This window comes from Psilocybe cubensis, chromosome 7 (assembly GCF_017499595.1).
Source record: "Psilocybe cubensis strain MGC-MH-2018 chromosome 7, whole genome shotgun sequence".
NCBI lineage: Eukaryota > Fungi > Basidiomycota > Agaricomycetes > Agaricales > Agrocybaceae > Psilocybe > Psilocybe cubensis.
The window spans coordinates 738,882-764,366 of NC_063005.1; the positions used below are offsets into that span (position 1 = coordinate 738,882).

Sequence of the window (25,485 nt, forward strand, 5' to 3'; positions counted from 1 at the left end):
AAAAACATAAAAAAAACATGAGATTGCTTACAGTAAGCCGGTTAGGCCAATCAAAACTCCGCTAAGTTTTGAACTCCGACACCGCGCCCTATCACGCCTGAGGTTGATGTCTGCACTCTCCTTATTCGCTCTACCCAGGCTCATTGCTCGGGTCAGAACGAATCGGTGGCTCGCTATCCAGGCTCATTGCCGGGATAAGAGCTTCCTATCCACTGTCCAGGCTCATTGCTAGGACAAGGATTTTCTACCCCCTATCCAGGCTCATTGCTGGGATAAGGGTGTTGTTCGCCTGCCCAGGCTCATTGCTTGGGCAAGGATATCCCCCCTATCCAGGCTCATTGCTGGGATAAGGGTATCGTTACTCTGCCCAGGCTCATTGCTTGGGCAAGGATTTTCTACTCCCTATCCAGGCTCATTGCGTGGATAGTTGTACTTCAGCAGGCCGTAATTATGTCCGACGAAAAAAGACCCTGCTTAGGGTGCCATAAACTCTTCGTACCAGGTCGCTCCTTGAAGCAGCATACCAACAAATGTAAAAAATATCCTGCTGCAATGAGCAAGGTCCTGAAGGGGTTCCAGGAAAACTTCAGCAGGCAGAATCAGAACAGTAATGTTGCCAGTGGTTCTTCGCACCAGGCAACCCTGAATAATGAGCCCGGGCCTATGGAGGTTGATGTCCATCATGAGTATCTCAATGTGGATATGGTACCACCTCCAATGCCCCCTGCGCCTCCACCTAAATCACCAACACCACCACCACATCCCCCGACACCACCACCTCCCATTGAACGGCCCAGAGGACTTCCTCCACGCGTTATTAGATTGCCACAGCGCTTCCGAGACGAGGTCCCACCCAAACCTCCTCTAATTATACCACCAGTCGTGGAGGAGGAACCACCTCAGCCTCAGGAACCTCCATCTGTGGAGAGTCTGTATCGAACACCAATGAATGGCTATGGGATATTTCGAGAGTATACCTATGGTCCCCCTTCTATTACTCCTGACAAACATTTCATACTGTCATCAGTGTCCGATTCTCCAAATATTGCCAAAGACCCAGCCGACTCTTTGAGAAAGGCGTCAGAGGGAACACCAATGGCCCTACCTTCGGATTGGTCCTTGGATTCTGAGCCAAAAGACGACAAGAGCTTGCTATTCAAAAATCGTTCTACTCAACTTATCATGTCTTGGTTTTACAACGGCCACGGTACTAAATCCTACGCTGATACCAACAAATTGATTCACCAAGTCGTACTGGACCCGGATTTTGACCCCAAGGACTTTGATTCCTCCTTTTCTACTGCTCGAGAGGTAGCGCGTCTGGACGAAATCTCCACCCAAAAAAATTCTACAGATCCTACTTTGTCAGAAGTGTGTCGACCGGAAGCTGGGTGGATCAAGGGCAGCTTTTCAATACCAGTGCCATGCGACGGTTTCATATTCGATTCGGAAGAGGAGGCTCCTCAATTTGTTGTTGAAAACATCATGTATCAAAAACCTCTAGAAGTTATCAAACAGGCCTTTGCAGAATGCACCTCTGAGACGTATACGACCATACCGTACAGAGAATTTTGGCGTCCCTCACCCAACAAACCACCCGAACGCTTATTCTCAGAGTCCTACGTGGCGGACATTTTCAATGAAGAGTATGAAAAGATCAAGTCAGAGCCACGCACAGGTCCCCACAGACACCTGGAGCCCTTTGTCGTTGGTATCGGGATTTTTTCAGATTCTACCCACCTGACCAGTTTTGGCGATGCTTCTATATGGCCGATCCTTATGTATATCCTCAACCAGTCAAAATACACCAGAGGGAAACCTAAAGAATTCGCTGCGCACCATATTGCGTATATCCCTAAAGTAAGTTTGTATTGACTGGCATGTACTATTCATATTAACGTTTGGGTCATAGCTCACAGACACTTTTCAAGATTGGCATCAGCGACAGTTTGGCAAAGCTGCGACATCTGAAATGCTCACCCATATGAGACGCGAGGTCAATACAGGCGTCTGGGGGCTATTACTTGATGAGGATGTCAAACGAGCGTATGCTGAAGGAGAGGCCGTAGAACTGGCCGACAGAGTATGTCGAGCTATATATCTCCGTTTTATTTTTAGTTCAAATGACTACCCCGAAAAGTAAGTCAACATCTACTCGTTATTTCGTTTGATAACTAATGTACAAGCAGAATGCTGCAGTCCTGCTGCAAGTGTCGCGGCACTTGCTTGTGTCCACGTTGTTTAATTCAAACTATGAATGTCCCAAAGGTTGGATCAAAGATGGATATGCGAAACCGGCTCAAGCTAGCTCGCGTTGACAGCAAAACTCGTCAATTTGACATCGAAACTGCCCGTAAAGCATTGTTCTTGGGGAAAAAGGTTAACAGCAAGGCAGTTAATGGCTTGCTGCAACAGACCTCTGCTTTTCCAACTCGGGTATATTTTTATTTCCTCATATCTACATATTTTGTCTAAGAATATTACATAGAACGCTTTTTCCAAGGCTTTATTTGAATATGGCTTCAACTTTTATCGGATGTTTACTGTCAACTTCATGCACGAAGTGGAACTGGGTGTCTGGAAGGCCCTATTTAGTCACCTACTCCGGATTCTTTATACCTCTAGCAACCAGAACGCCATTGCAACTCTGAACGAAAGGTATTGTTGTGATATCTCGATTCTTACTCAAACTAACTATAGATTTAGATACCGCCAAGTCTCCCCTTTCGGCCTCACAACTATCCGACGTTTTGCTAGGAATGCTTCAGATATGAAGAAACTGGCAGCACGGGATTTTGAAGATCTCCTTCAGGTAGGCCTCAATTGCGTGTGATGTTTGATTTTAATTGTTAATGATTCTATAATAGTGCTCTATACCAGTCTTTGAGGGCTTGTTGCCAGAACCTGCACACAATAAAATTATTCAAAACCTCTTGTTTGAAATGGCGACATGGCACGCCCTAGCCAAGCTTCGACTTCACACCGATACCACTCTGGACGAGTTGGGGAATTCGTGTACTTGGTTATGTGATCTCCTTCGTCAGTTCCAAAAGGAGGTTTGTAGTCAGTACGCCACTCGCGAGCTTCCATCAGAAACAGCTGCTAGAGGAAGAAGACAGGCAGCCAAGGCCAAAAAGGCAGCGAGTGCGGGTCTGCCAGTACCTCCGACTCAACCCAATGAACCCAAGACCCGCACGTTCAATATGCAAACGTACAAATTGCATTCCCTTCCCGATTACGTCGATTCCATTCGCCAATTTGGCACCACTGATGGCACGAGCACTCAGATGGGCGAAAGCGAGCACAAGAGAGCGAAACTCTTCTACAAACGGGTCAAGAAAGGTGATCATATTCGAGGTATCGCCAAACACATCTACCGAGAACATGTGGTACACCGCACTAGCCGTGTCGAGATGCGCAAGCTGCTGCGTGAGGACAGGGAGTTACTGGAGCCCACTCCTCCTGATTTACATTATCACATCTCATCAGACGTGCGTCGAAAGTTAGATATACTACCCTGGATGTCACAAAACCAAAACGATCCGGCGACAAGGGTAAGCCGGATTTTTCGCTTGTTTTTATATACTCAATGTCGTATTTAGGACTTTATGCTTCGTCTCAAAACTCACCTTTATGCCCGCTTATCAGGGGCAAACAAATTCAGTGATAGCATTGGTACCCATGAGCGACTCCAAATCACAATACTCGGTGACCGAATTTACGAACATCAGGTTCTACGCATCAACTATACTTCGTATGATATGCGTCAAATACAAGATACCTTGAAGCCAAACTCTTCCCAATGTGACATCATGGTACTCGCTAGCAACAAAGGTTCAGATCAGCAGGTTCATCCTTATTGGTATGCCCGTATCATTGGAATCTACCACGCCAATGTGGTAATATCTACCCCTGATAATTACTACCGTGCCTCCAAGCACAAAGTGGATTTTCTTCATGTCCGATGGCTGGGTGTTTGTGAAGATTGCCATTACGGTTGGAAATATAGAAGGCTTCCACAGTTGGCGTTTGGTGATATCAATGACTCTGCGTCGTTTGGTTTTGTGGACCCATCCCTCGTACTTCGTGCAACCCATTTGATCCCTCGCTTCATTCTTGGAAAAATACCGACTCTCGGCCCATCTGTAGCTTATAGAAGCAAAGAAAATAATGAAGGGGAAGAATGGGAGAGATATTATGTCAATTTGTGAGTACATTTAGTCACTTCTTACCTTTTACTAATTTTTTACAGTTTTGTGGATCGCGACATGGTCATGCTGTACAGAGGTGGTGGAGTTGGCCACGCTAGCACGCAAGCCACTACCAATTCTCTTAGGCAAGACCGATGTGCAGACGACATTGCCTCTCGCAAAAAACGCCGCGAGGCACATGAAGCTCCCGATCCTGATCTGGAACCAGATGGGGCCTCAGACCAGGAGCAAGACGCTCAGGACCAGGCTGAAGTGGCACCTGAAAACAGCGCCGATTCTGATGACAATGAAGACGACAGCGACCAGCATACCGATTCTGAAGAGGAGGAGGAGGAGGAGGAGGAGGAGGAGGAGGAAAGCGACGAGGATGAGGACCGGGGTGACCTCGATGAACTCGGGTTTGCTGAATACTAACTGTAGCTTTATGTGAGTCTGTCGTTGATTCTCTTGTACCTCTACTAACACCTTTTTAGATGTATCCTTGTCTTGGCGAGTAATACACAATACTTTTCTTGATTTTCGCGTGATTCGGTAAGGAAATGTATTGATATTTAACTGAAATTTTATTGTAACATCCCTATACATCGCTGTACGCCCTTTGGGCTCTACTCTCTCATTGTGCAACTACGTATGTGTGCCTTACCCCCCTCACATCAACCCTCATACACCACCTTAGCTGCAGCCCGACACGATACCGCCCTTATATTTCAGCGATAAGGACAGCACCGAGCATCGCCCCCAACCCAGTTCCGCAGCCTATTTCAACCTGGACGTGCCTGGCGCGCGCCACGCGTGTGCTGCGTATGCGCGCGCCACGCGTTTGAGGCGTATGTGTGCGCCACGCGTGTGTTGCGTATGTGCGCGCCACGCGTGTGTTGCGTATGCGCGCGCCACGCGTGTGTTGCGTATGCGCGCGCCACGCGTGTGTTGCGTATGCGCGCGCCACGCGTGTGTTGCGTATTGCGCGCGCCACGCGTGTGTTGCGTATGCGCGCGCCACGCGTGTGCGTGTTCGTCCAGATACAAAGAGGCGTCGATACGGGGAGGGAGGGGTATACAAATCTCACATGGATGTGTTTTGAAAAATAAAACTTGATTTCATTGTACACGCGTCACGGTAAACTCAGAGTGCCTGTCGAACGGGCCCTTTATTCCATCATCTCAACGTCCTGATCATTCCCCTCCCCATCGCGCATCTCGACGTCGCTGTCTTCGACGGTCCCCGAGTCCTCGATACGATTTTCGACTGCGACAACCTGTTCCTCCCGCTCTCGAATTTTGCCGTGAATCGAAACGACGGGTTTGGTGTCGACTCGCCCGGTTGCGGGCTCTTCTACGCTGACAACGATCTCGACCTTGTTGTCGGTATCGACGTTGACGCCGATTTTTGCGTGCCCGTTGCGGCCATCGACGGCGACGTTGAGCCTGAGGCCGTCGCGATCGATCGCGAGGCCGAATTGTACTCCTTGGGGTGCAAAAAAAAATTAACAGTGAGTACTTACTTTGAATATTGAAGACTCACCTTGCTCATCCATTTGTCGTCTTCCGTTAACTCTTGTTATGCCGTTAGAATGCAGTGGTGACTCGCTGGCGCGCTGTGGCGGGTTTGGTGGTGGTGGTGGTGGTGGTGGTAGTTGAAAAGAAGCACGCGCCGCCATCGTTGATGACTGCGGCGCGCTTTTCCACGCCCGTTTTGGTCATCGTTGTCGACGATGAGCTCGATATCGACGAATTTTGAACGGATTAATGTAGTTATTACATGTATACGTAGAGAAATATAACGCTTACCGTGATTGGAACTTCGTTTGAGCAATCGTATGTTATATTTAACACACGCGCCGGGCCAAGACATACGGCCCCTATGTCGCCCGGTTATGTAATGGCCGGTCAACCGGACTTATTGTAAACATACGAAAATTATTACTTGAATTTGCATTGGTGAGCCAATAATTGTTTGGACATTTTAAAGCTAATAAAAATATTGCTTAACATTGTAAACCGGGCCCCGAAAATTGGGTGGGTTTGTAAGACTAAAAAAATATTGTATTGGATTACATTGCTTTGTAATCTACTGTCTGTTTAGTTGATGCATGCACTGTACTTTCGGTGCTGCGTGACTATCTGTATAATCAGTGCCAAATAAATCACCGGCAAAGACATCAGGTGTAATATTGGGTGCGACATCGGGTGCATCAGTTTGAGCATGGACCCCTAAACCACCATCCGGACGGCGGTTGCATTGCACGGGAGGACAAATAGAAGCTTCAAATAAAATGCGGGCCTGATTGCACGCATTGGACAGGCTAGATCCTTTTTGAAAATGCTGGATGAGATGGCCAGGGCGCTTGAATACTGTGAGACAACCCGTGCACTGCAGAGAATTTGCAGCATAAGACATCGTCCGAATGGTTGAGATAGAGCACTAGCAATCATATTCAAGTCATCTATGTAGGAACATCTGAACAGTAAACTGATTGAAATGCAAATCTACGCTCCGAATTTGGTAAGCCAGCATTCAAGTGCATCAATTGGGAAAAGGCCGTTCTGCGTACCTGAATGTCCCTCCAACCATGCATGTCGCATGTACTGCCAGCCACTGTCCTTGTATTCAAACCACTACTAAGTACCCACCATCGATATTTTTTCACCACCACAGGCCCTCTGTCGTCCCAATGCCGCAACAAAACTTGAATGTGCCACGGCCAAACAGAAGGCCAGGTGGTCGAGGAATTGGCACACTTACACCCAGTGCGGCGGTAATTGCAGACTCAGTGGTGGAAGGTGACGTGGCAGAGTATGCAGCTGGTGGACCCCCAGTTCAGAGACGTCGTATGTATAAAGCATCACAATGGTGATTAGATACTCACCTCAGTCCAGCTCGCCGTGAAACCGCAGAAAGACTGTTAGAAAAACCAAGTCAGTAGTCAATGTGTGATATTATGCTGAATTTCCGAACTGATCTAGATGCCAAATGATAGCTTGGGTTCCAAAAAAGCCTCCCGTACCAAGAAAACCAAAAACTACAGCTCCAAATACCAAAAAATTGCAAGTTTTGCACAAGCAAGCAGCGTCCAGCGTAGCTGAACAGGATTTCAAACGAAGAAAATCTGACAAACAAGTGTTGAGTGAGCTGATATTGTCACATAATCAATTGATGCACAATATATTGACTATCCTGTAACAGATGAATCGGATTTTGATCAGGAAAGTGTTGCAGAATCCACGACAAGAAAAACAAATCTTAGCTCGCACACTGGCATGCGCCGTCACGCTCCTGCAGTAATTGATATTGAGGGACTTGATTCCAGCCACAATAGGCCAGAGCACTGGAAAGGACACCGCCTGCCTCCAAAATTGAGGGCAAAACACGATGCAAGGGCAGACAACACAATCTGTGAGTGCAATACCCATCAACTTGTCAGGTGCCATGTGTTGTGTAGTAATTACAGTTATTTACCAGCAACACCCGCGGCAGCATTGCTTGACGGCACCGTCAAACCCAGCCTGCCTCGCACATCGCGAAAACCGCCATAAGTTTGCCAGATAATACATTGCTAATAAAGGTAACAAATGGCACTAAGGACACAAAGATTATAAATGGCCTTACTTGTAAGCACTTACAAGTAAGGACACATTATAATTAGCAACATTGCAAATCCTTAGTAACTTTCGGTCATTCTTAGTTGACCTTTGAAGGCAGGGCAAATCTTTAATTGCCCTTGCAAAGCTGGGTAAGTTTGCAAAGATGTGCGCTCATTAATGAATCTTATTTCACTCTTTCTGGTTTGGCCGCCGGTATCCAGAAATGTACAAATTGCTTATTAACCAACTAAATACAAATACACGTGTAGTAAAAAAAGCTACTGTAGAAGTCAAAACAGCAGAGCAAAAAAACTACACTAAAAGCAAGAATGAGACCGAGTGCGAGAATCAGATAGTTGGTCACCTTTGTGTTGAAAATGAGTACATTGTGGAATAGATGGTACAGAATATGATGTGCACTTACTATCTGACCAGCCAAACCCAGTCCCACATGTGTGCTAGTACTGTTAGAACTGTATATGCTAGAGGTTATAAGGCAGGAATCTCACAAGTTAGGAAGAAATTCTTACCATTTAATTTCTTGAAGATGGGGGAAGTGAAAAGCCTTGACAGAGTCATTTTGAGTTGTGCGACGGTCTTTTAGAGTCCCCGTCCCCAATTTCCGTGGCCCCAATGTCTGACTCTATGTCATGTGATCTCTCACGGAACTTTGTCTCTGAGCTTGCTCTGAGCAGTGAGGAGCGCCCCGTGGTTATAAATATTGAACAATCAATATAATAACTAAAAATCAATGAATAACCTACACTACTAATCTAGATATTGGTTTGCCTTTCAATTTTTAGGGAAGATTTCATTAACAAGGAAATATTTTTCTAAAGCTTTACAACACAATATAAGGCAAAGCATATAATTATATTGGAAAATAAGGTAGAATTTATAATTCTCTGATTATACATACATCTGAAATCTTTTGCTATGACTTACAATAAGAACAAATATTAAAATCCCAAGCAAAGATCAGTTAATAATTCACTAACCTTTCAAAGGCAATCCAAGGTCAACAAATGTTTTGATTGGCTTGGTAAGGTCGGCTAATTCCTGACTTACCTTAAAAGGGTACAAAGGCAATGCATGTTTTTGGCGGTTTTCGCGATGCACAACAACAGATAATCATCAACACGACGATTTTGATACCAACGATTTTGGTGACAAGGACCATCTTGAGGGGTGTTACAAAGAAGATGATGGCCTGTCTGCGGACAACAGCGAGACCCACGATGACGATGCGGAGGATACTCGAGAGGAGTGGTACCTACCATCTTTTTGATAAAACAATAGCAAGTGTTAGCACACTCTTTTTATAACTGTTGATGGTTTTATCACAAAGCAAAATAATGAGAAGACTGGTCTATTTCTCATAAGTTTACTTCGCTTTTTCAAAGCCTTTTTCATTAGATAATACCCTTCTTTCTCATTATCTTTAGGGCGCTTTTTCATTACCTTTTGATTAGATACTAGCCTGGTTATTTGATAAGATTGTTCTATATCAATATATCTTATCTTTGCTTGGTCATTTCTGATGCCATGCCATCAAATCAGGAACACTGTGGGTACTTCTAGGCCATGTCTATCAATCCATCAAAGCTATTATTAAATAAACTTTTCTCTCCTCGGCCCTTGGTCTATAAATAGTGCTCATCCTATGCTATTTTTGTGCATTGCTGGCAATGGATTGGGCGCTTTTGGGGGCATTTCTGGACCGTTTCCCTTGGTGTTTTTTGGTAGACCTATAGTTTTAAAGTGTCCCAATCCGAATATGAAATCAGAATTGCAATATCTTTACTCATTATTGTGCAATTAAGCGTACGATGTTTTGATCAAAAAGCGCACCTTGAATAGCACCATCCAGGGGCTGGTATGCACCATTTTGACTATGCAATTATTTTTCATTTATAATAGACGGAGTACAAGCCAAGTTTCAGATCAATTGGAGCAGTGGAACCTATTGAACTAGCATATGCATCCTACTTCTCCTCCTACCCCTTGTATGAATACCTTCCTGATCAGATAAATTCAAGCCCAACTGGGATAAAGTAGGCGCTTATTATACCAATTTTTAAAGCCTGAAATATTGGTGAAACTTCAAGATTTAAGGGTACTACCCCCTACTCCCTCCAGAACTTGTGTATTTTATTATGGGATAGGATGGGCTCTCAGACCATTGAAAGACATGTAGATCCACTACTAACAGTACATAGAGTCCAAAATTTACCCTTGAAAGCCCTCTTCAACAAGGAAACATACTGATTTAAGGGGGGGTATGAGGATAGGTATGGTAGGTTATTGATCAGGCCATATCTCTACAAATACATTGTCATAAATCATGTTCTTGACGTCTACAGATACCTATAGATGCCTCCAAAATATCATTTTCAGTGCCTAAAAAGATCCATCCATTAGATGAGATACTGCAGAGAGAATACCAATCTTCATCAAAATGCACAGTATTTTTGCATTTACCATATATAAACATTCAAGATCAGGAAATATTAAAGCAGTATAGTATAGCCCCAAAATGTAGCTTTCCAGAACATCAAGGATGTTGTGCATTGGACCAGTGGGTGTTGAGATATGGAAAGAAAGGTGTTGAAGAACCCATCAGAGACCAGGATGGATATTGGCCTTTATTTATGCTTTGTTTGTGGTCACCTCTTTGGCCTTTCTCCGAGATACATTTTGACATATCTCAGCTCATACTCATCGGATTTCTATGAGGCTATATACCACAGATAGGTATCATTTAGGGCTACACAGCCATATAGTTTATGTATTTTATAAGTGTTATCTTTTACATCATATTTCGCTTTTCCTCCATTTTTGAACAACAATGCTTCTTCTTCTTGTACCATCTTGTTAAGCGTTCTGGTCATTTGGAAGTATGAATATAATATGTAGAGGACCTTAGTAGCTATCTGTGAATGTAAGATATGTGCATTTTGGTGAAGTATAAGCGGTGATATGGTCATATTATGTTGTACATCCAATACCTTTTTATTAGCCTCATAACCAAGGTGTTCCCCTTGACTCTGAATGCTTCAAAGATATGTATTGCGTCTGTGGTACTATATAGAGCAGATTTACATACCTATATGTGCTGGGAATGACCATTCTACCCCATAATAAAATATACAAATTCTGGAGAGGATGGGGGGTAGTACCCTTAAATCTTAGAATTGCACCAATATTTTGGGCTCTAAAAATTGGTATAATGGACGCCTACCCAGCCCTGGTTGGGCATAAATTTATCTGATCAGGAAGGCATTTGTACAAGGGGTAGGAGGAGGGGTAGGGTGCACATCCTAGTTCAATAGGTTCCACTGCTCCAATTGATCTGAAACTTGGCTTGTACTCCGTCTATTATAAATGAAAAATAATTGCATAGTCAAAATGGTGCATACCAGCCCCTGGATGGTGCTATTCAAGGTGCGCTTTTTGATCAAAACATCGTACGCTTAATTGCACAATAATGAGTAAAGATATTGCAATTCTGATTTCATATTCGGATTGGGACACTTTAAAACTATAGGTCTACCAAAAAACACCAAGGGAAACGGTCCAGAAATGCCCCCAAAAGCGCCCAATCCATTGCCAGCAATGCACAAAAATAGCATAGGATGAGCACTATTTATAGACCAAGGGCCGAGGAGAGAAAAGTTTATTTAATAATAGCTTTGATGGATTGATAGACATGGCCTAGAAGTACCCACAGTGTTCCTGATTTGATGGCATGGCATCAGAAATGACCAAGCAAAGATAAGATATATTGATATAGAACAATCTTATCAAATAACCAGGCTAGTATCTAATCAAAAGGTAATGAAAAAGCGCCCTAAAGATAATGAGAAAGAAGGGTATTATCTAATGAAAAAGGCTTTGAAAAAGCGAAGTAAACTTATGAGAAATAGACCAGTCTTCTCATTATTTTGCTTTGTGATAAAACCATCAACAGTTATAAAAAGAGTGTGCTAACACTTGCTATTGTTTTATCATAAAAAGTGGTAGGGACTAGTGTCGAGAGGCTGATAGGGCATTGAGATCAGAGCATCTCATGATGGAGGTACGTCTGCAAATCATTATGCTAGCTGGGTGAATCATTTACTCGGTGTTCTACTCGGTGTTTTTTAGACTGTCATAGAACATCATCCCAAAAAATCACCTGGTACTCGTCGAGCATCATCTCCACCTCCAACCACACCGGCCCTCAACTCTGATTGTCACCCGGGACCTCCAACAACTGACGATGAACAGTTTTTTGAGTCCGAAGATGACAACACTCCCAGTCAGGCCAGTTTATCAATTGTTGTTTAAATCCCAGGCCACCCGTTTTTTTGGATTCAGAATCAGATGGCGGCCAATTGCCCCCTCACAAACTACAGAAAGTGGTGTGTCTTACTGAACAGACACTGCGAACGCTGTTGACTAACATGCACATGGACTAGCAAAAGCAGAAAGCATTTGAGAAGAAACTCGATGACGAGGTATGTTTTATTCTAGTGCTTATTTCCGCTACTCAATGTTTTTGGCTCTAGCGTCCCAAAGAAAAGTCACAAAACATTACCAAACTGCATAAACCACCAGCATCAACAACATCAAACAATGCTGCTGTCCCAGTTGCTCATGACAACATGAATTGGATGCCCCACACAGCGCTGGTGCTCACCAAAAAAGGGAAGTCGGTATATGCTGTGGGTATTAAAGAGCAATAGCCCGAGGTTCAAAAGGTCCTTCGGCACGCTTTTGAGGTCAGTGAGTCGTATATCGCGTATGGAATTTCATCAGATATTATAGCGCATATCAAAAATTCCAATCCCACCTTCGTTATCCCAACCCCAATAGCCACTAGAGGTCTGGATTTCATTTCGCTCCAAGCTCTGATATCTTCCGCAGAGGAACTTGGTTTTGGAGAGGAGTACAACATTGTGCGCCGCCTCGAAACGGGTGACTATGCAACATATGTCAGGCCATTAACCATGCATGTGTGTATCCCCTGATTCCTAATACTTTTTTTGTGTATAACTGGTCATATAGGTTAGCCATCGCCTTGGTATTTACAGAACCACCTTGAGATCCAAGATTGCTGCTGTCGTTCCTGTGCAACTTCGTCTTGATCGTAACGATAAACGTCGGATTGCCTCACTGCTTGAGATGTCTAATTATATTTACCCTGAGTTGGGAACAATGGTATGCTTCCTTGATCTTATGTGGTACAAAACTGACAGTTCTATATAGGAGTATGAACGCTCCAAACCCTTCCAATCGGACCTCATCACGTCCGCTATTAAGGTCGCATTTTTTGGTCCTGATAGCACAGCCACAAAGTTCTTGACCTTGTTCAAGTCATCGCTACCTGACAAACCAAAGGAGTTGGAAGTTCCAGCTAGCATGATTTCCATGGCTGCTACTGCGGTGAGCTTCTTAATTTTTTTATGTCGCATTAACCTTAGGCTGAAGGTAACCCACAGATTCACGCATATTTACTTCAAATGCAATTCATCAACCCAAATCAGGTCCTCGAGTTCTCGGGCACGACATTCAACCATACATATGAAATTCACAGCGGTCTACTCAAGGAAATTCAGGAGCGTAAGCCGATTGTGTACCATAAGATGGTGCATAATATGTATCTCAAAATCACATATGTCTTACTTTTGTCTGTTCAATGTGGTATTGAGAACTAATCTGCGTAAATTAGTGGACTGTCCTCAACTGCTAGGCTGATGGCCCAGCAGGAGATTATCAATTCGGTTGACTGGGACAATATGATTGACGAGTAGAGGTAGTTTACTGTAGACTACTAATGTTTTTTCTGTGTCTCGTAAATAGTACTTGTTTCTTGTCTGTCTATTGAGTGGGCCCCTCAATACATTCCATCAATTGTGTACATTTCATAGATACTGATATGAATTGTCGCCAATTATGGGCATTTTGACAGCTAATATTGCCCAATTATCAGACATGCATGGTAAGGGGACCGGAGAATTAGACCCTAATACAATCCAAACCAGGTAATGAAACTAATGTATCGAAATTATGCTAAAGGGCTCAATTATCTACCAATTCTAATGGTTTACAACCTAATTGGCATGGGGGGGTTTCCCTGATGTTGACCATTGATTCTTACTATATTATACAATCTAGTGTGTCTACCTGTGTGCTGGGTAATCCTGTTACACCACGTCGGTCACGCGCTCTTCTCCTCTCCCCCCTGTGCCCCACCTCTGCCACTGACTCCCCTTCTCAATGTTGGGCGCGACCATACCGTGTGGATCTTACACCAATTCCATCCCTGCTTCGCCCACACTGCCCTGCTGCAGACCGCCTGCTCAAATGGGTCCCAGCAACATTGCAAACTGCCTCTGATGCTGCGGGTTGTGCTGTTCCACTGTCTGAAGGTGATCTGGAACGTGTCCTCACCGTTCTTGGTGCTCGCTACGCGGAGGGAACCAGCAGTGCGTATGGCAGCACCTTACTGGTCTTTCATGTTTGGTGTGACCTTCGTGAGGTTCCCGAAGAGCAGCAATGCCCTGTAAGCAATATCCTCCTTCTTGCATTTCTGTCTTCGTGCGCAGGCATGTATTCTGGGGCACAGGTCACCAATATATCCTATGGTGTTCGCGCGTGGCACACGCTTCATGGACACCCGCTTGTATACAGCAAGCTCGAAGTCGATGCAGCCCTCGCTGCTGGCAAGAAACTTGCACCCCGTTCATCTCGCCGTCCCAAGCGTGCACCTTTCACTCCTTCTGTCATTGAGTCCATACGGACTCACCTTGATCTCATCTGTAAACTCTGATTTTCGGGCTATAGCATGCGGCTAGCTTTAGCGCCAAGCTCGGCTAGCGTGGTAGCGCCAAAGTGTTACATAACTTTCTTTTGACTTCTCTATAGTGCTTGGTAGCACTTGATAGTCATCGACTCGCTATATAACCGCTGTTTGATAAATTTGTAGCACTACCTAGTAAGCGTACTTATTGTACCACTACCTAGCAAGGATATATATCAGTAGTAATTCGAGGTTTTTGTGTAGTAGTTGATAGGTCATTGCCCAAATAAAGCTGCTTTCGGTACTTATGGGAGTTCCAGTGGATAAACATAATGAAAAGATGAATGAATTAACAAAAGTAAATACCACATTTCATGTGTTACCAATATAAAACTACAACTACCGACTAATCTATGGGCATTCCAACTCGCGCGGTGGACAGGTAATCGTATACTAATATGAGCGATCCTGCCAAGGTGTCTGCTCGAGGCAATGAATATCCAGGCCGCGGAAAGAGGGCATGCCGTGTCGGGGCGCAAGGTCGCTAAGCTGGTTGCGGCAAGGCGATATGTGGTGTCTATATAGGTGAGTACGCCTTCAGCGCATTATAAAAGCAAATGCTCACCTAGAAACGCCACTTGCAGACCCGATATATTCTCTTTGAGAGATCCTACAATCCAAATCCAAGGTGAGCACTACAAAAGGTCAGTATAATAGAACAAATACAAATTTACTTCAGCTTACCGGAGTCGATGTAGTGGCTTGGGTGCAACCGTTATGGTTCACAATGGACTAGGAGACGCAAAGCGAGAGGGAAGAGGGAAGGAGTGGGGGGGACAAGAAACGACTCCGAAGGCCGTGTTGTTTTGGCAGAGGATTTGTATGACCTATGTGCCAGAAAGTCTATGTAGTGAATACAGCAGACACTAGTAGTACGTACCTGGATGTACAACAGCGAACCAACCAACCACCCTTCAAGCTTCAAGGCTCACCAATACACCCGCATGGACTCGACTCACGATGGGATGCTGGACGAGGGACGTACTCTGCACAGGTCAGTCGGTGTGGGTGGACAAAAGCAGACATTTCTGGTACGTACCTGCATTCCCTTTCACAACCACCCACCCTGATACCCCAAAACCCCGCCAGTCGTGTGTTTGGCGCCGTCCGGTATGTTCTATGACAGAGGTGCACCTGCATTATGTGGGTGTGAGGCTGTCGTATGACTGCAAGCCACGAACGTACCACCAAGATAACCCCACCACGCATCTCTCGCGTCTAAAGTGACGACTTGATGCATTGCGCTGTTTTTGGCGATGTGGATATCAGGGATAAATGACAGAGTGCATAAGTACAATAGAATTCGACTAAAATGTATGAGCACTTAGCAAATTAATTTGATTCTGTGATCCCTCGGATTTTGAGTCGAAGCGTTACAAAAATCCAATTTTGAGTCTGTTATAATGAGTCTTAATCATTGAAGCTTAGAAAATCTTACCGCCTTGTGAACCTTGAGTTCCTAATCATATTGAACTCGCTGCTGAATAAAATTGCCAGTCAGTGGATGTAGTAAAAAGGGTGATAGCGCTTCACCTGTTGTTTCGTTTGTCAACATTTGACAAAGGCTCCCGGTATCCGCACAGCTTTTCTCTTTTCACCTTCTCCAACCACCACCACCCACCACCTCGCTTTCTTCTCCAACCAACGCCCGACCACTGCTCTCTTTACTACCAATTCACTCATCAACTCACTTGCTCCTCGTACCATGCCTGACTTGACAAAAATCGTAGACAAGGCCAAGCAATACATCGGCCTGGTCAAGCTGTTCAAGATCTTGGTTTTTGGGATTCTGGTCTTCTGTACGACAATCTTCGGAGACGTAATCGAGATCTGCCGTGTTCTCAACCGTTGGGTACTCGTTCAGAGCACAAAAGAGCTACACAAGAGTATGGTTGAAGGGGTCAGTTATGAGCAGTTGAGGGAAGAGAGGGTGAGACGTACTTTCAACGTCAAGATGTGTTCACAGAATCGAGGTGCGTGTATTCGGCTGTACTTTATCGACATTCATAACTCTTTGCAGAATCGCGGGTCGTTATCGAGGGATCGATCCAGGAAAATACCAACGTCACCATCGGGGAGTTGACCCGCGAACATTCGGGCGTCCCATTCGCGTTACATTTGCGGCGTTCCCGACTGACTCAGCCACGTTCACCAGTCCTTCCCGCAACAGAGCTCATCGTTCCATATGACGTTTAGCACCCTGTTCTACATACACCACCACTTTCCCTTCGTTTCCTCTCATCCACCACTCAATTTTCTTGGTACCTTGCAATCATTTCACATACTTCTGCACTCTGTCTTCCCATGCTTTTTAACTGCTTTTGCTGGTGTGTTCTTGTACATAATTCTATCTTACAATATCTTGTTTACTGCTTGTTCTATAACGGTTATACCTAAATCAACATTCTTGGCATATGATGTAATTGATTTAAGCGCGCGCTTACAAAAATCTAATCACATCAGATCTGTTTTTTTTTGTTTTTTTTTTGGTGGAGCATGCCAGCTCGAGCATCACCCTACACCCACAAAAACCCCTGTAGGTCGGATCCAGGCTTCCTGCAGGCCATCTCTGTCTGCAAGGACCCCCCCCACGTAGCCTCAACTAGCGCTCTGTTAAGGCTCAGGCGACCAGTGTCTGTACCCTGGTTAAATATTGTGTAAAGCCACCAACCTCCATATTAAGGATCAGAGTGCGACCGTTCTGTGTTGGGTGGGACTTATTCCACTGGGCGAGTTGGCATCTAGTTTGCCCAGTACAGGACCCCATATCGCTGTCTGGTCGACTTCATTCCCCATGTATGCTCCGAGTATGCGGGTCAGCCATCCCTCCATCACTCACATCAGATTTGTTGTTTTTTGGTGGGGCGCTTAAGTGACTGGTCTTTTTTGTCTCGTTATTTGACAACTTTGCATTATATTATATGTTACTAAGGAGGAGAGTTCCAGCCTGATGATAAAGCCCAATAAAACTCTTTTGTAAAATACCGGTTTAAGCGGAATTCCAGGCTTAAACTGTGACTGTTATTGGTGTTAAGCACAGGATTTGCTTTTACCCCCAACCGAGGGGTCAGGTCTGCGAGAGCGCAAAGTTGATCCAATGGGAGGATGTCGGCCATAGGATTGCCATCTGCGCGCTTGCTTCGTTTCAAAATATACATTGATGTGGACGGCTCTGGATAAAGACCGCGGTCTCTCGATCCTGAGGCGGCTGGTTGAAGGACGACTTCGAAGCGCTGGGAGTATGTGAGAAACTTGTCAGTGACATATGGTATTGCCGTGTTTGGTGACGTAGGAACTGCACGAAAAATAAAACGAACGTCGACTACAATATGGCCTTTGATGACAAAATGTTAGCATGAGTTTTCTAGTAACAAATAAATTCTACCTTTCAGACCACTTTGTGGCCATGTGTGGTCCAAGTCCACATTTGCAATCGCGGAATCAAAGAGACCGCAAGGATGTTTCTCTGAGGGTGGAAAGGCACGCATGGTTACAGGAGGAAGACGGTTATGTGGATAAAAATATGAAGTGGATTGTAAACAAACTTTCTCCCACACCTCTAATGTTTTGACCGGCAGAATGGAGTCCATAGAGGCATATCGACGACCACCAATATAGTCTATGTGGCCACTTGGAGGCTGTGAATTTCCGGTAAAATTAGTATCGGCGATACGCGAGACCTTCTGGATGTAGTCTGCAAGTGCTGCTTGTAGATCTGGGAGGTTAAACATTTGGGCAACCTTCTGGATTGACATTCGTTTATAGCTAGAATCACGGGACAGATGAAATGCCACGTTTTTTGAAATTTGCTGCGTTCTGAGTGGATAGGGATAGATTCCTGGGGAAGATTGTTTTAAGTATCTCGCGTCCTGGAAATAGTTGGCAATTTCGCGTGATTGCGATCCGGAGTAAGGTGTATAGTAGTTGAGGTAATGGAGGAGGTCATCCACGGTTTTAACGGTAGGACCAGTTTCAAGGTCCTCGAGTTCAGATAAGTCCGAGCCAGAGCCAGAGTCAGAGTCATCTTGAGGTGGTGGCGCATTGCCAAATTGAAGACCCGTCATTTGAACTGATGTTGCAAGGTCAAAATTACGGAGTTTTTCCATTCGGTCAAGGTAGCGGCATATCTGAGCTTCATATTTCTGGTTATTGCTGGCTGAGGCGGGCTCTTTCACCAATTCAATGTGCGCATGTTCTGTGGTGTCCGCTGACCACTGGATCGCAGCGCCGTTGCACCTAATATTGGGTACTACGCTTTGAAGAATTTCTAGCTTTGGAATGAACCAGTGATTGATTCCAATGCCCTTTTGTCCGCGCCGAGCACGAGCATCTATGATACTTTTCTTATACTGGTGGAATCCTTGGAGAGCATTTGAAATTTTGGTGCATTGTTCTTCGTCGATGACCGGGGCTTGTGCAAGATATCAAAAATCCATGAGAAAGCGGAGCGCAAAGAGAAAGTCATTGAGAACGGCATTGGCTATAAGTGCTATCAAGTAGCGCTCTATATCACGATGTTCTCGGCCTGTCACCTGTTTCAGTGATGATATCCCTTCCTTAAAATGTCGAAAACCAGCATGGCCCTGAAGGACTTTGAAACGAAAGTCTAATTCGGCGCCACCAACAGCATTGATACACCATTTCACTTCGTGATCCCAAAAAAGCTTATGCCAATGGTGGAGGGGTTCTGGTGTGAGGAAGACCGAAGGGTCTGACAATGGCCAATCACGCCAAAATGGGCGATGTACACCATTCAGACGAAATTTATCGAATGCAGCCTTACGGTAGGTCTCAAGCTCCCAAGGATTGAGGTTCAATGGGGGCTGTTCTAGGCTGTGTAAGGCCCTGAGGGTCGAAAGTCCTGTCCTAGGCGGGTGGCGAAATGGGTCTCCAAATTGTTTGTTGTGTGCCATGGTGAGTGACAATGTTTTCCCCGCAACCCCTGAAATTAGAGCTGATTCGGGAGTATCCACGATATAGGCTGCGAGTGGAGTGTAACAGCGTCTTACATTTCCGACGGGGTCAGACATCATGACTCCAACTGCCGCTGCTACTTTCAAAGGGGCGAGTACAATGTCGAGGCATTCGTGAGTGAGTCTAGCTTCCAGCATTCCGCGGATATTTCTTTGTGGATGATGAAAAATCGGGATAGGAAGAAGGGCCAGAAGAATGAAATGATGGCCTGTTCCTTTATTACGCACGTCCATAAATATATTTCCACTGCTAATAAGTAAAGGATGTGCCTGTCGATTGCCTGTTTGTGCAGAGATTGATGTTTTGTCGGAGGAAATGATAGCCCCAATAAGTGTTGCGCCATCCTCCAATTCATCCTTTTTAAAAAATAGGGCATTAGGCATTATTTAAAGAGCTCATAGGTGATTCGATACGGACCTGCATAAAGTGCGCAGCATCGCCTGACAACCATTCAGTGTAGACCCGCGTAACCTTTGCTGCAGACTCCCACAAGCGAAAGGGAGTAAAATGAATTTTATCGAGTAGGAGGGGAGAGCTAATAAGGACCTGCAAGCATTCCACAGGATTTCGATAGAAAAGATATACAGGCTTTTGTGTAGGAACCGCTGGTACCACTCTCTGACTTTTCCAAGCGGGGCCTGAAGGTAACATTTCTGCCCGATTTCGAAGTTCCTGGGCGGAACGGAAAGACAAGGATTGTGATTTCACCTATGGTCCAATGATTCATGATATGTATGTAGTAATTTTTATGAAGACTTACTATCCTCAGTTTGAGGTATTTATTAATTTTTTCCATACTCATTTGGGAACGCAAAAGAAAGAGTGCCAATTCCCACTCTTGAGACGAAGCAAATGGATAAAACACATTTAATCTTCGCTTGTCGGCATTTTTGTCCTGATTGAACTTCTCCATGAAAGTGCTACCAACACTGTATACCCGACCAGCGTTGGGATAATTTTCCTTGAAATAGGGTGAGGCTGGTTTCGAATCACCGGTTTGGTTTTCTCTCTCTGTGTTATCGGATTCATCGGGGAAATCATCCGGGAAATCATCGGGGAAGGCTTCCTGCTCTTGTGGCGAGTCGTCCACATCCATGGAGTTGTCTTGCTGTTGCGGTGTATCTTCAAAGGTGTCAACCATCGGGGAAGGGTTAGTCTGAAAGATTATAACATCTTCAAACATGTAACGACAACAAACTCTCGGTTGATTCATATGGTTAAGGAGCCTCGATTCATCCGGAAATCGGGCGGTACATCAAGGGCAAAGGTACACACGCTGCATAGTGCGTTATTGACCTTCCATGGAGGTAGATGGAGGTAGATGATAAGTTCTGATAACACGTATGATCAGACGACATTTTTATAGCATGATCCAAGCGTGAGTTACCTCCATTATTAGCACATTGTTATCAATGCATGATCTATAAATAGAATGTGGTTGAATAAACGATGAAGTTCAAGGAAATTTGTGCAGTATACGCCCTCTTCCGCCTTCTGAACACCAACATGTGGTATAGATCCAGCCTCTTGACTGGCCCCATTGACGCTTTCGGTATAAAACACTGAGGAACAGGGACAAGGCGAGACATATGCTTGAGATCTTGTAATATTTTGTATAGGGTATAGTTAACACAAAACGAAAGCCACCAATTGAGAGATACTATATGTATGCAAAGAAGCACAGGCTTCTCGTCAATCCAGTATCCGCCCTCTTGGTTGATTGTTCCTTGTTTACCAGCAATTCCTCATCAATCTTGTCATTGAGACTAGGAAATTTGCGCTTGAGATCCATGAAAGCTAGGCGCTTCTCCCAAACGACCTGAGATTTATGATTCGGTGTCCTTGTCGTTGTCAGGATTGCTTTTGCGAGTTTGAGTGGGTAGGAGAATTCTGCTTGGAGTCGGGCTAGCCTATCCGACGATGTGACTTGTGATGCACGAGTCTTTAGGACGGCTTTGCTTTCTTGTCTTCGGAAGCATATGTAGGATTCGTTGAGAGTATCGGATTCATTGCCCTTAATTGATAGAATAAGTATATAGAGTAAGGAAAGAAAATGAATAACTTACATTTACGGTGGGTATGATTTGGTGTCCTCGTCGTTCCAATCTGCGCTCCTTCCAATAAGGGTAAATGGTTCTTGCGTTTTGAGCAAGGCTTGCGGTGTAGGTATCAAACTTGGCACACTGTATGTCGCGAACATCGTCACCCGAAGTGTCGCAGAGAAGACATCCTGATACTTTGAGAAAGCAGGGAATTCCATGCCTGTCTCCAAGCTCTACAAGACATTATAAGTAGCAAATTCTCTGTCAATGGCAAGTCACGTACGTGATGCAGATACTCCGTCTTGTCGTGCATTACTTTCTTAAATATACCCATCACCAACTCGAACTCATCTTCAGAGATAACAATAGGGACCGAAAATTTGGGCTTCTTGACCTTCACATTTATACTACAAGCTGAAGCCTAGGAAACATAGTCCAAAGTTGAGAACCAGTGTGAGATTAGTGTTGTCAGTGTGCATTAAAAGTCCTTTAACCAGATACACACTAAAATATTTGATGCGGGCTTAGGATAATCACCAAGTAGCGAAGGAAAGGGTAAATAAATGAATAAACAGAGATTTAAAAAAAGTGTACATGTTCATTAACTAACTGTATAGAGAATGCATCAAGAAATAGGACGGGGCATGCATCAAAAAATGGGACAGGATGTGCAATGACAAGAAGTTTCATTTCATATCGTGTGACTCCACAGGCAGGTGTTTGTCAAGGAATTTTTTAGCTTGCAGAGCATTGTTATCGATAAGCTCTCTGTTCACTTTCCCGCCTCTCAGTATTCGTTTCCAGGCATTGGCGGAGAGAGGCTGACCACCATTTTCGATTTCTTTGAGATGGTCAAGGAAAAAACGCTCATTCCGTTCAGTCCACCCCAGCCAATTGTACCCGTTGAATGTTGACCATACATAAGGCGGCGGAAACCACAATTTAAGAGTGACTTGGCCTTTGATTTCTGTAAAATATCAGAATGGGCAATGTTGAAATGACAGGAATAATGTACCAGTGTAGATTGAATAAGTTCCGCATATTACTGCCAGCTCATCTTCCGTCATCTCATCATCGCAATACGCGCTACCGTCAGAGACTGAATGGAACACAAAGCCAGAATGATGTTCTGTGACTTCAATCGAGGGTCCTTCCAAAGCTCCGTCAAGACTAGTATGCTCTCGGGCAATGCGTGAAATGATTCCACCCTTTAACAATGCCGCACGGCCGCGAGGCTGGTTAACCATAGCTTTAGAGTATATCATGGAGGCCTGAAAATCGTGATGAGAAAATTCATATCCCGCCTTCCGAAACAATGTTGCTGCATAAGCTGCCCGTAATGTCTGAGTGTCGGGTGATAGCCGCAATGGCACTAGAGTGCGAAATGCGATGCATTCCTTCAAAAGATGACGTGCAATTGTGAGCAGCGTGTATCGAGGGTTAGATAAAGCAAGACGGCAGATATATAGTGCAATTGCAGGGGACTCAACTCCCAAAACCCAGTCCACCGCCGTTGTGAACGGTTTTGTGAATATAAACATGTTCGGCGATGGTCTTTGAATAGATGAAAAGTCCAGCAAATGGCTCAGGGAGGAGTGATTAGTGTCATTCAGATCACACAATTCGGCCAGCATCTGTGAATCTGACTTTACCAAGGCGGTGAAGAATTTGATGATGCATTGCCGCTCCGTTGGTGAGAGCTGCTCATCCTGTCCGCCTACTTCGAATCCAAAGCATCTAGATACAGCTTTCCAGCTCTCTGATGAAGTTTCTGTTGCATTGACATTGGGTAAGGCCGGCACGTAACCATATCCATACTTCAAAGTGAGAATTGTGTCTTGCTTTGGCGTCTGGCGCACTGTGTCTGCTACGACAAACAGTTCCGGTGTGGAGTCAATTGTGGGCTTTTCAAGCTCCTGTCGACTATCGTCTACATGTGAAGAAGGCTGGGACAGCTGTTCAGAGAAGTACGGTGCCATATCGGAGCTTTCACTATCATCGACATCAGAAAGATCTTTAGGATCGCCGTAATCAACTTCATCGTCCATGTCGTCACCCTGTGCCAGTTCAAGAGGCGGTTTGAAGCCAGTGCAGAGATTCCACTCGTTGGTGATAGCGTCATAGACTCTTTGAGACTTTGGATAGCTATGGTACATCAATAGCTGATTGTTCTTGTTCACGCGAAGTCTGAGGTAGAGTTTCTTCCCTCGCGAAGAACGAATTATCTTCCATTGGTAGATATTTGACTGTTCGAGAGGTGGGGGAGTCTTCTGGCATATTTTGAAGTATTCGATCATATCTTCCCTCTCGATAGCCAAAAATTCACTATTCCGTTTCGCTCTATTGTCAAAAAAGGCCTTCCAGTTAGCAAAAAGAGAACCCCTCTCCATTTCGTCCAGCCATCCAATCGCCTCTCGCATGGGTGCATTGGCCGCAAGATGAGCCACCTCTTTCTTAGCTGATGATTCAGCGGATACTTTTGACTCCAACCTCTTGAGTATCTCCGGAAATTGTGCTTCATTGGCCATGTCCTCGTTGGACATATACTCATAAAAAATATTTCTCACCACTGTCGGTTTTTGTTTCCAATCCAGAGGAAAGATTTTTCGCGCATCTGCATTGTGTGGATTACAGTAGCGCTGTATTAGCAGCATGCACATCATTGCGTCAGAACCCTTGAGAATGGAACCCAGCGCTTTTCGAACCAAAGCTTCCGGGGGTTCAAAGGCCTTGAGAGAACGATCAAGAAGTACTGCTTCATCCTCGACCATTGTCCATGGATAGTACACGGGGATGTGATGGTCAAAGAAGAACTGGATTGGCGGTCTGGATTTATCATGCTTGCTCAAGCGTAGAATGACACCGGCGCAAGGGGTGGTCCAGTCAAATGAAAGTACTGACGATGAGCATAACCCATCCAGCCAAGGGCCTTCAAGCGAACTTTGTTCTGAGAGTTTTTTGTACCAGTATGGATAAGGTTGATATGTGTGCTGCGGCTTGATAGCAACTTGATATTCGTGGCGCAATGCTTGAGTAATGAGATAAGAAAGATATCCCATCCAGACCACAAACCAGCTCCTGGCCAAGGTTATCATTGTTCGAAGAATTTCAGGAGACTTCTGTGGTTTATTATAATGGAAAAACGACGGAGGTGGAGGAGAGGTACCGGGTATACCATGCTGCAACCGCAAGTAATGTGCTGCGCACAGTATGTTCCGTTCTGTGGTTTCCCAATGCAATCTATCGGCCTCCTGCATGACGTACTTGGGGTGTTCTTCTTTCTCTGAGTCTTCAGACTCTTTGGACGTTAAGGGTTCTATAATTGGGATCCAGCATAGGTTTTCAAAAGGATATGACAGAAAGGAAGGTGCAAGGGGGACGAAGGAAAGCCATCCAAATACATCCGACCACCAAACAGGTTGCTTGAACATTGCAGCGTTGAGGCGCTTGCCTTCAAAGGGACTGACGACGTGTCCAGGTTCGGGAGGGATAACTACGGGGCGTTGCAAGTTTGGAGAGCAATAGATAGTCCCATCCTGGACAAATACACATCCTTGTTCCCAGTCAATCTGAACGTTAGGATACTCCAGCATCAGGGCGAACTCTCTGATAAAAAATGGATTAAGGAACGAGTGAAGAGACGAAGACAATCATTTTTACTTACCGTTTAACAACACAAACAGGTTGTTTAGTCAAGTTACGGACGATATTGAGTCAAAAAAAGCTGAAGGACATTGAGTATTGGCTACGGATAACGATCGTGAACTTACAAAGTGATGCGAAGCCTTAGCTACCAGCTTTTCGAGATTTACTGCTTCTGACAACAGCGGTGC

At 44.8% G+C, this 25,485-nt stretch overlaps 6 protein-coding genes across 6 annotated transcripts; 3 read left to right on the top strand and 3 right to left on the bottom strand.

Moving 5' to 3' along the window:
• Positions 1–552: 552 nt before the first annotated feature.
• Positions 553–4,625, top strand: JR316_0007788 (uncharacterized protein; the record flags this gene model as incomplete). Its single annotated transcript, XM_047893512.1, has 8 exons — positions 553–1,860; positions 1,913–2,139; positions 2,190–2,436; positions 2,489–2,658; positions 2,707–2,812; positions 2,868–3,554; positions 3,603–4,207; positions 4,253–4,625. 8 exons carry the CDS (start codon positions 553–555, stop codon positions 4,623–4,625), a joined length of 3,723 nt encoding a protein of 1,240 aa, XP_047746827.1.
• A 733-nt stretch (positions 4,626–5,358) lies between these two features.
• On the bottom strand, positions 5,359–5,868 carry JR316_0007789 (uncharacterized protein; the record flags this gene model as incomplete). Its single annotated transcript, XM_047893513.1, has 2 exons — positions 5,359–5,675; positions 5,733–5,868. 2 exons carry the CDS (start codon positions 5,866–5,868, stop codon positions 5,359–5,361), a joined length of 453 nt encoding a protein of 150 aa, XP_047746828.1.
• Positions 5,869–7,181: 1,313 nt separating this feature from the next.
• Positions 7,182–7,744, top strand: JR316_0007790 (uncharacterized protein; the record flags this gene model as incomplete). The annotated part of the gene is made up of 3 exons (XM_047893514.1): positions 7,182–7,335; positions 7,395–7,604; positions 7,671–7,744. The coding sequence occupies 3 exons, from the start codon at positions 7,182–7,184 to the stop codon at positions 7,742–7,744; spliced, it is 438 nt and encodes a 145-aa protein (XP_047746829.1).
• An 8,597-nt stretch (positions 7,745–16,341) lies between these two features.
• Positions 16,342–16,832, top strand: JR316_0007791 (uncharacterized protein; the record flags this gene model as incomplete). Its single annotated transcript, XM_047893515.1, has 2 exons — positions 16,342–16,609; positions 16,657–16,832. 2 exons carry the CDS (start codon positions 16,342–16,344, stop codon positions 16,830–16,832), a joined length of 444 nt encoding a protein of 147 aa, XP_047746830.1.
• Positions 16,833–17,563: 731 nt separating this feature from the next.
• JR316_0007792 (uncharacterized protein) lies at positions 17,564–20,751 on the bottom strand (the record flags this gene model as incomplete). The annotated part of the gene is made up of 5 exons (XM_047893516.1): positions 17,564–17,970; positions 18,022–19,047; positions 19,150–19,966; positions 20,028–20,318; positions 20,371–20,751. The coding sequence occupies 5 exons, from the start codon at positions 20,749–20,751 to the stop codon at positions 17,564–17,566; spliced, it is 2,922 nt and encodes a 973-aa protein (XP_047746831.1).
• Positions 20,752–21,270: 519 nt separating this feature from the next.
• Positions 21,271–25,245, bottom strand: JR316_0007793 (Enhancer of polycomb-like protein 1; the record flags this gene model as incomplete). The annotated part of the gene is made up of 6 exons (XM_047893517.1): positions 21,271–21,624; positions 21,677–21,793; positions 21,838–21,885; positions 21,936–22,073; positions 22,363–22,619; positions 22,668–25,245. The coding sequence occupies 6 exons, from the start codon at positions 25,243–25,245 to the stop codon at positions 21,271–21,273; spliced, it is 3,492 nt and encodes a 1,163-aa protein (XP_047746832.1).
• Positions 25,246–25,485: the final 240 nt, after the last annotated feature.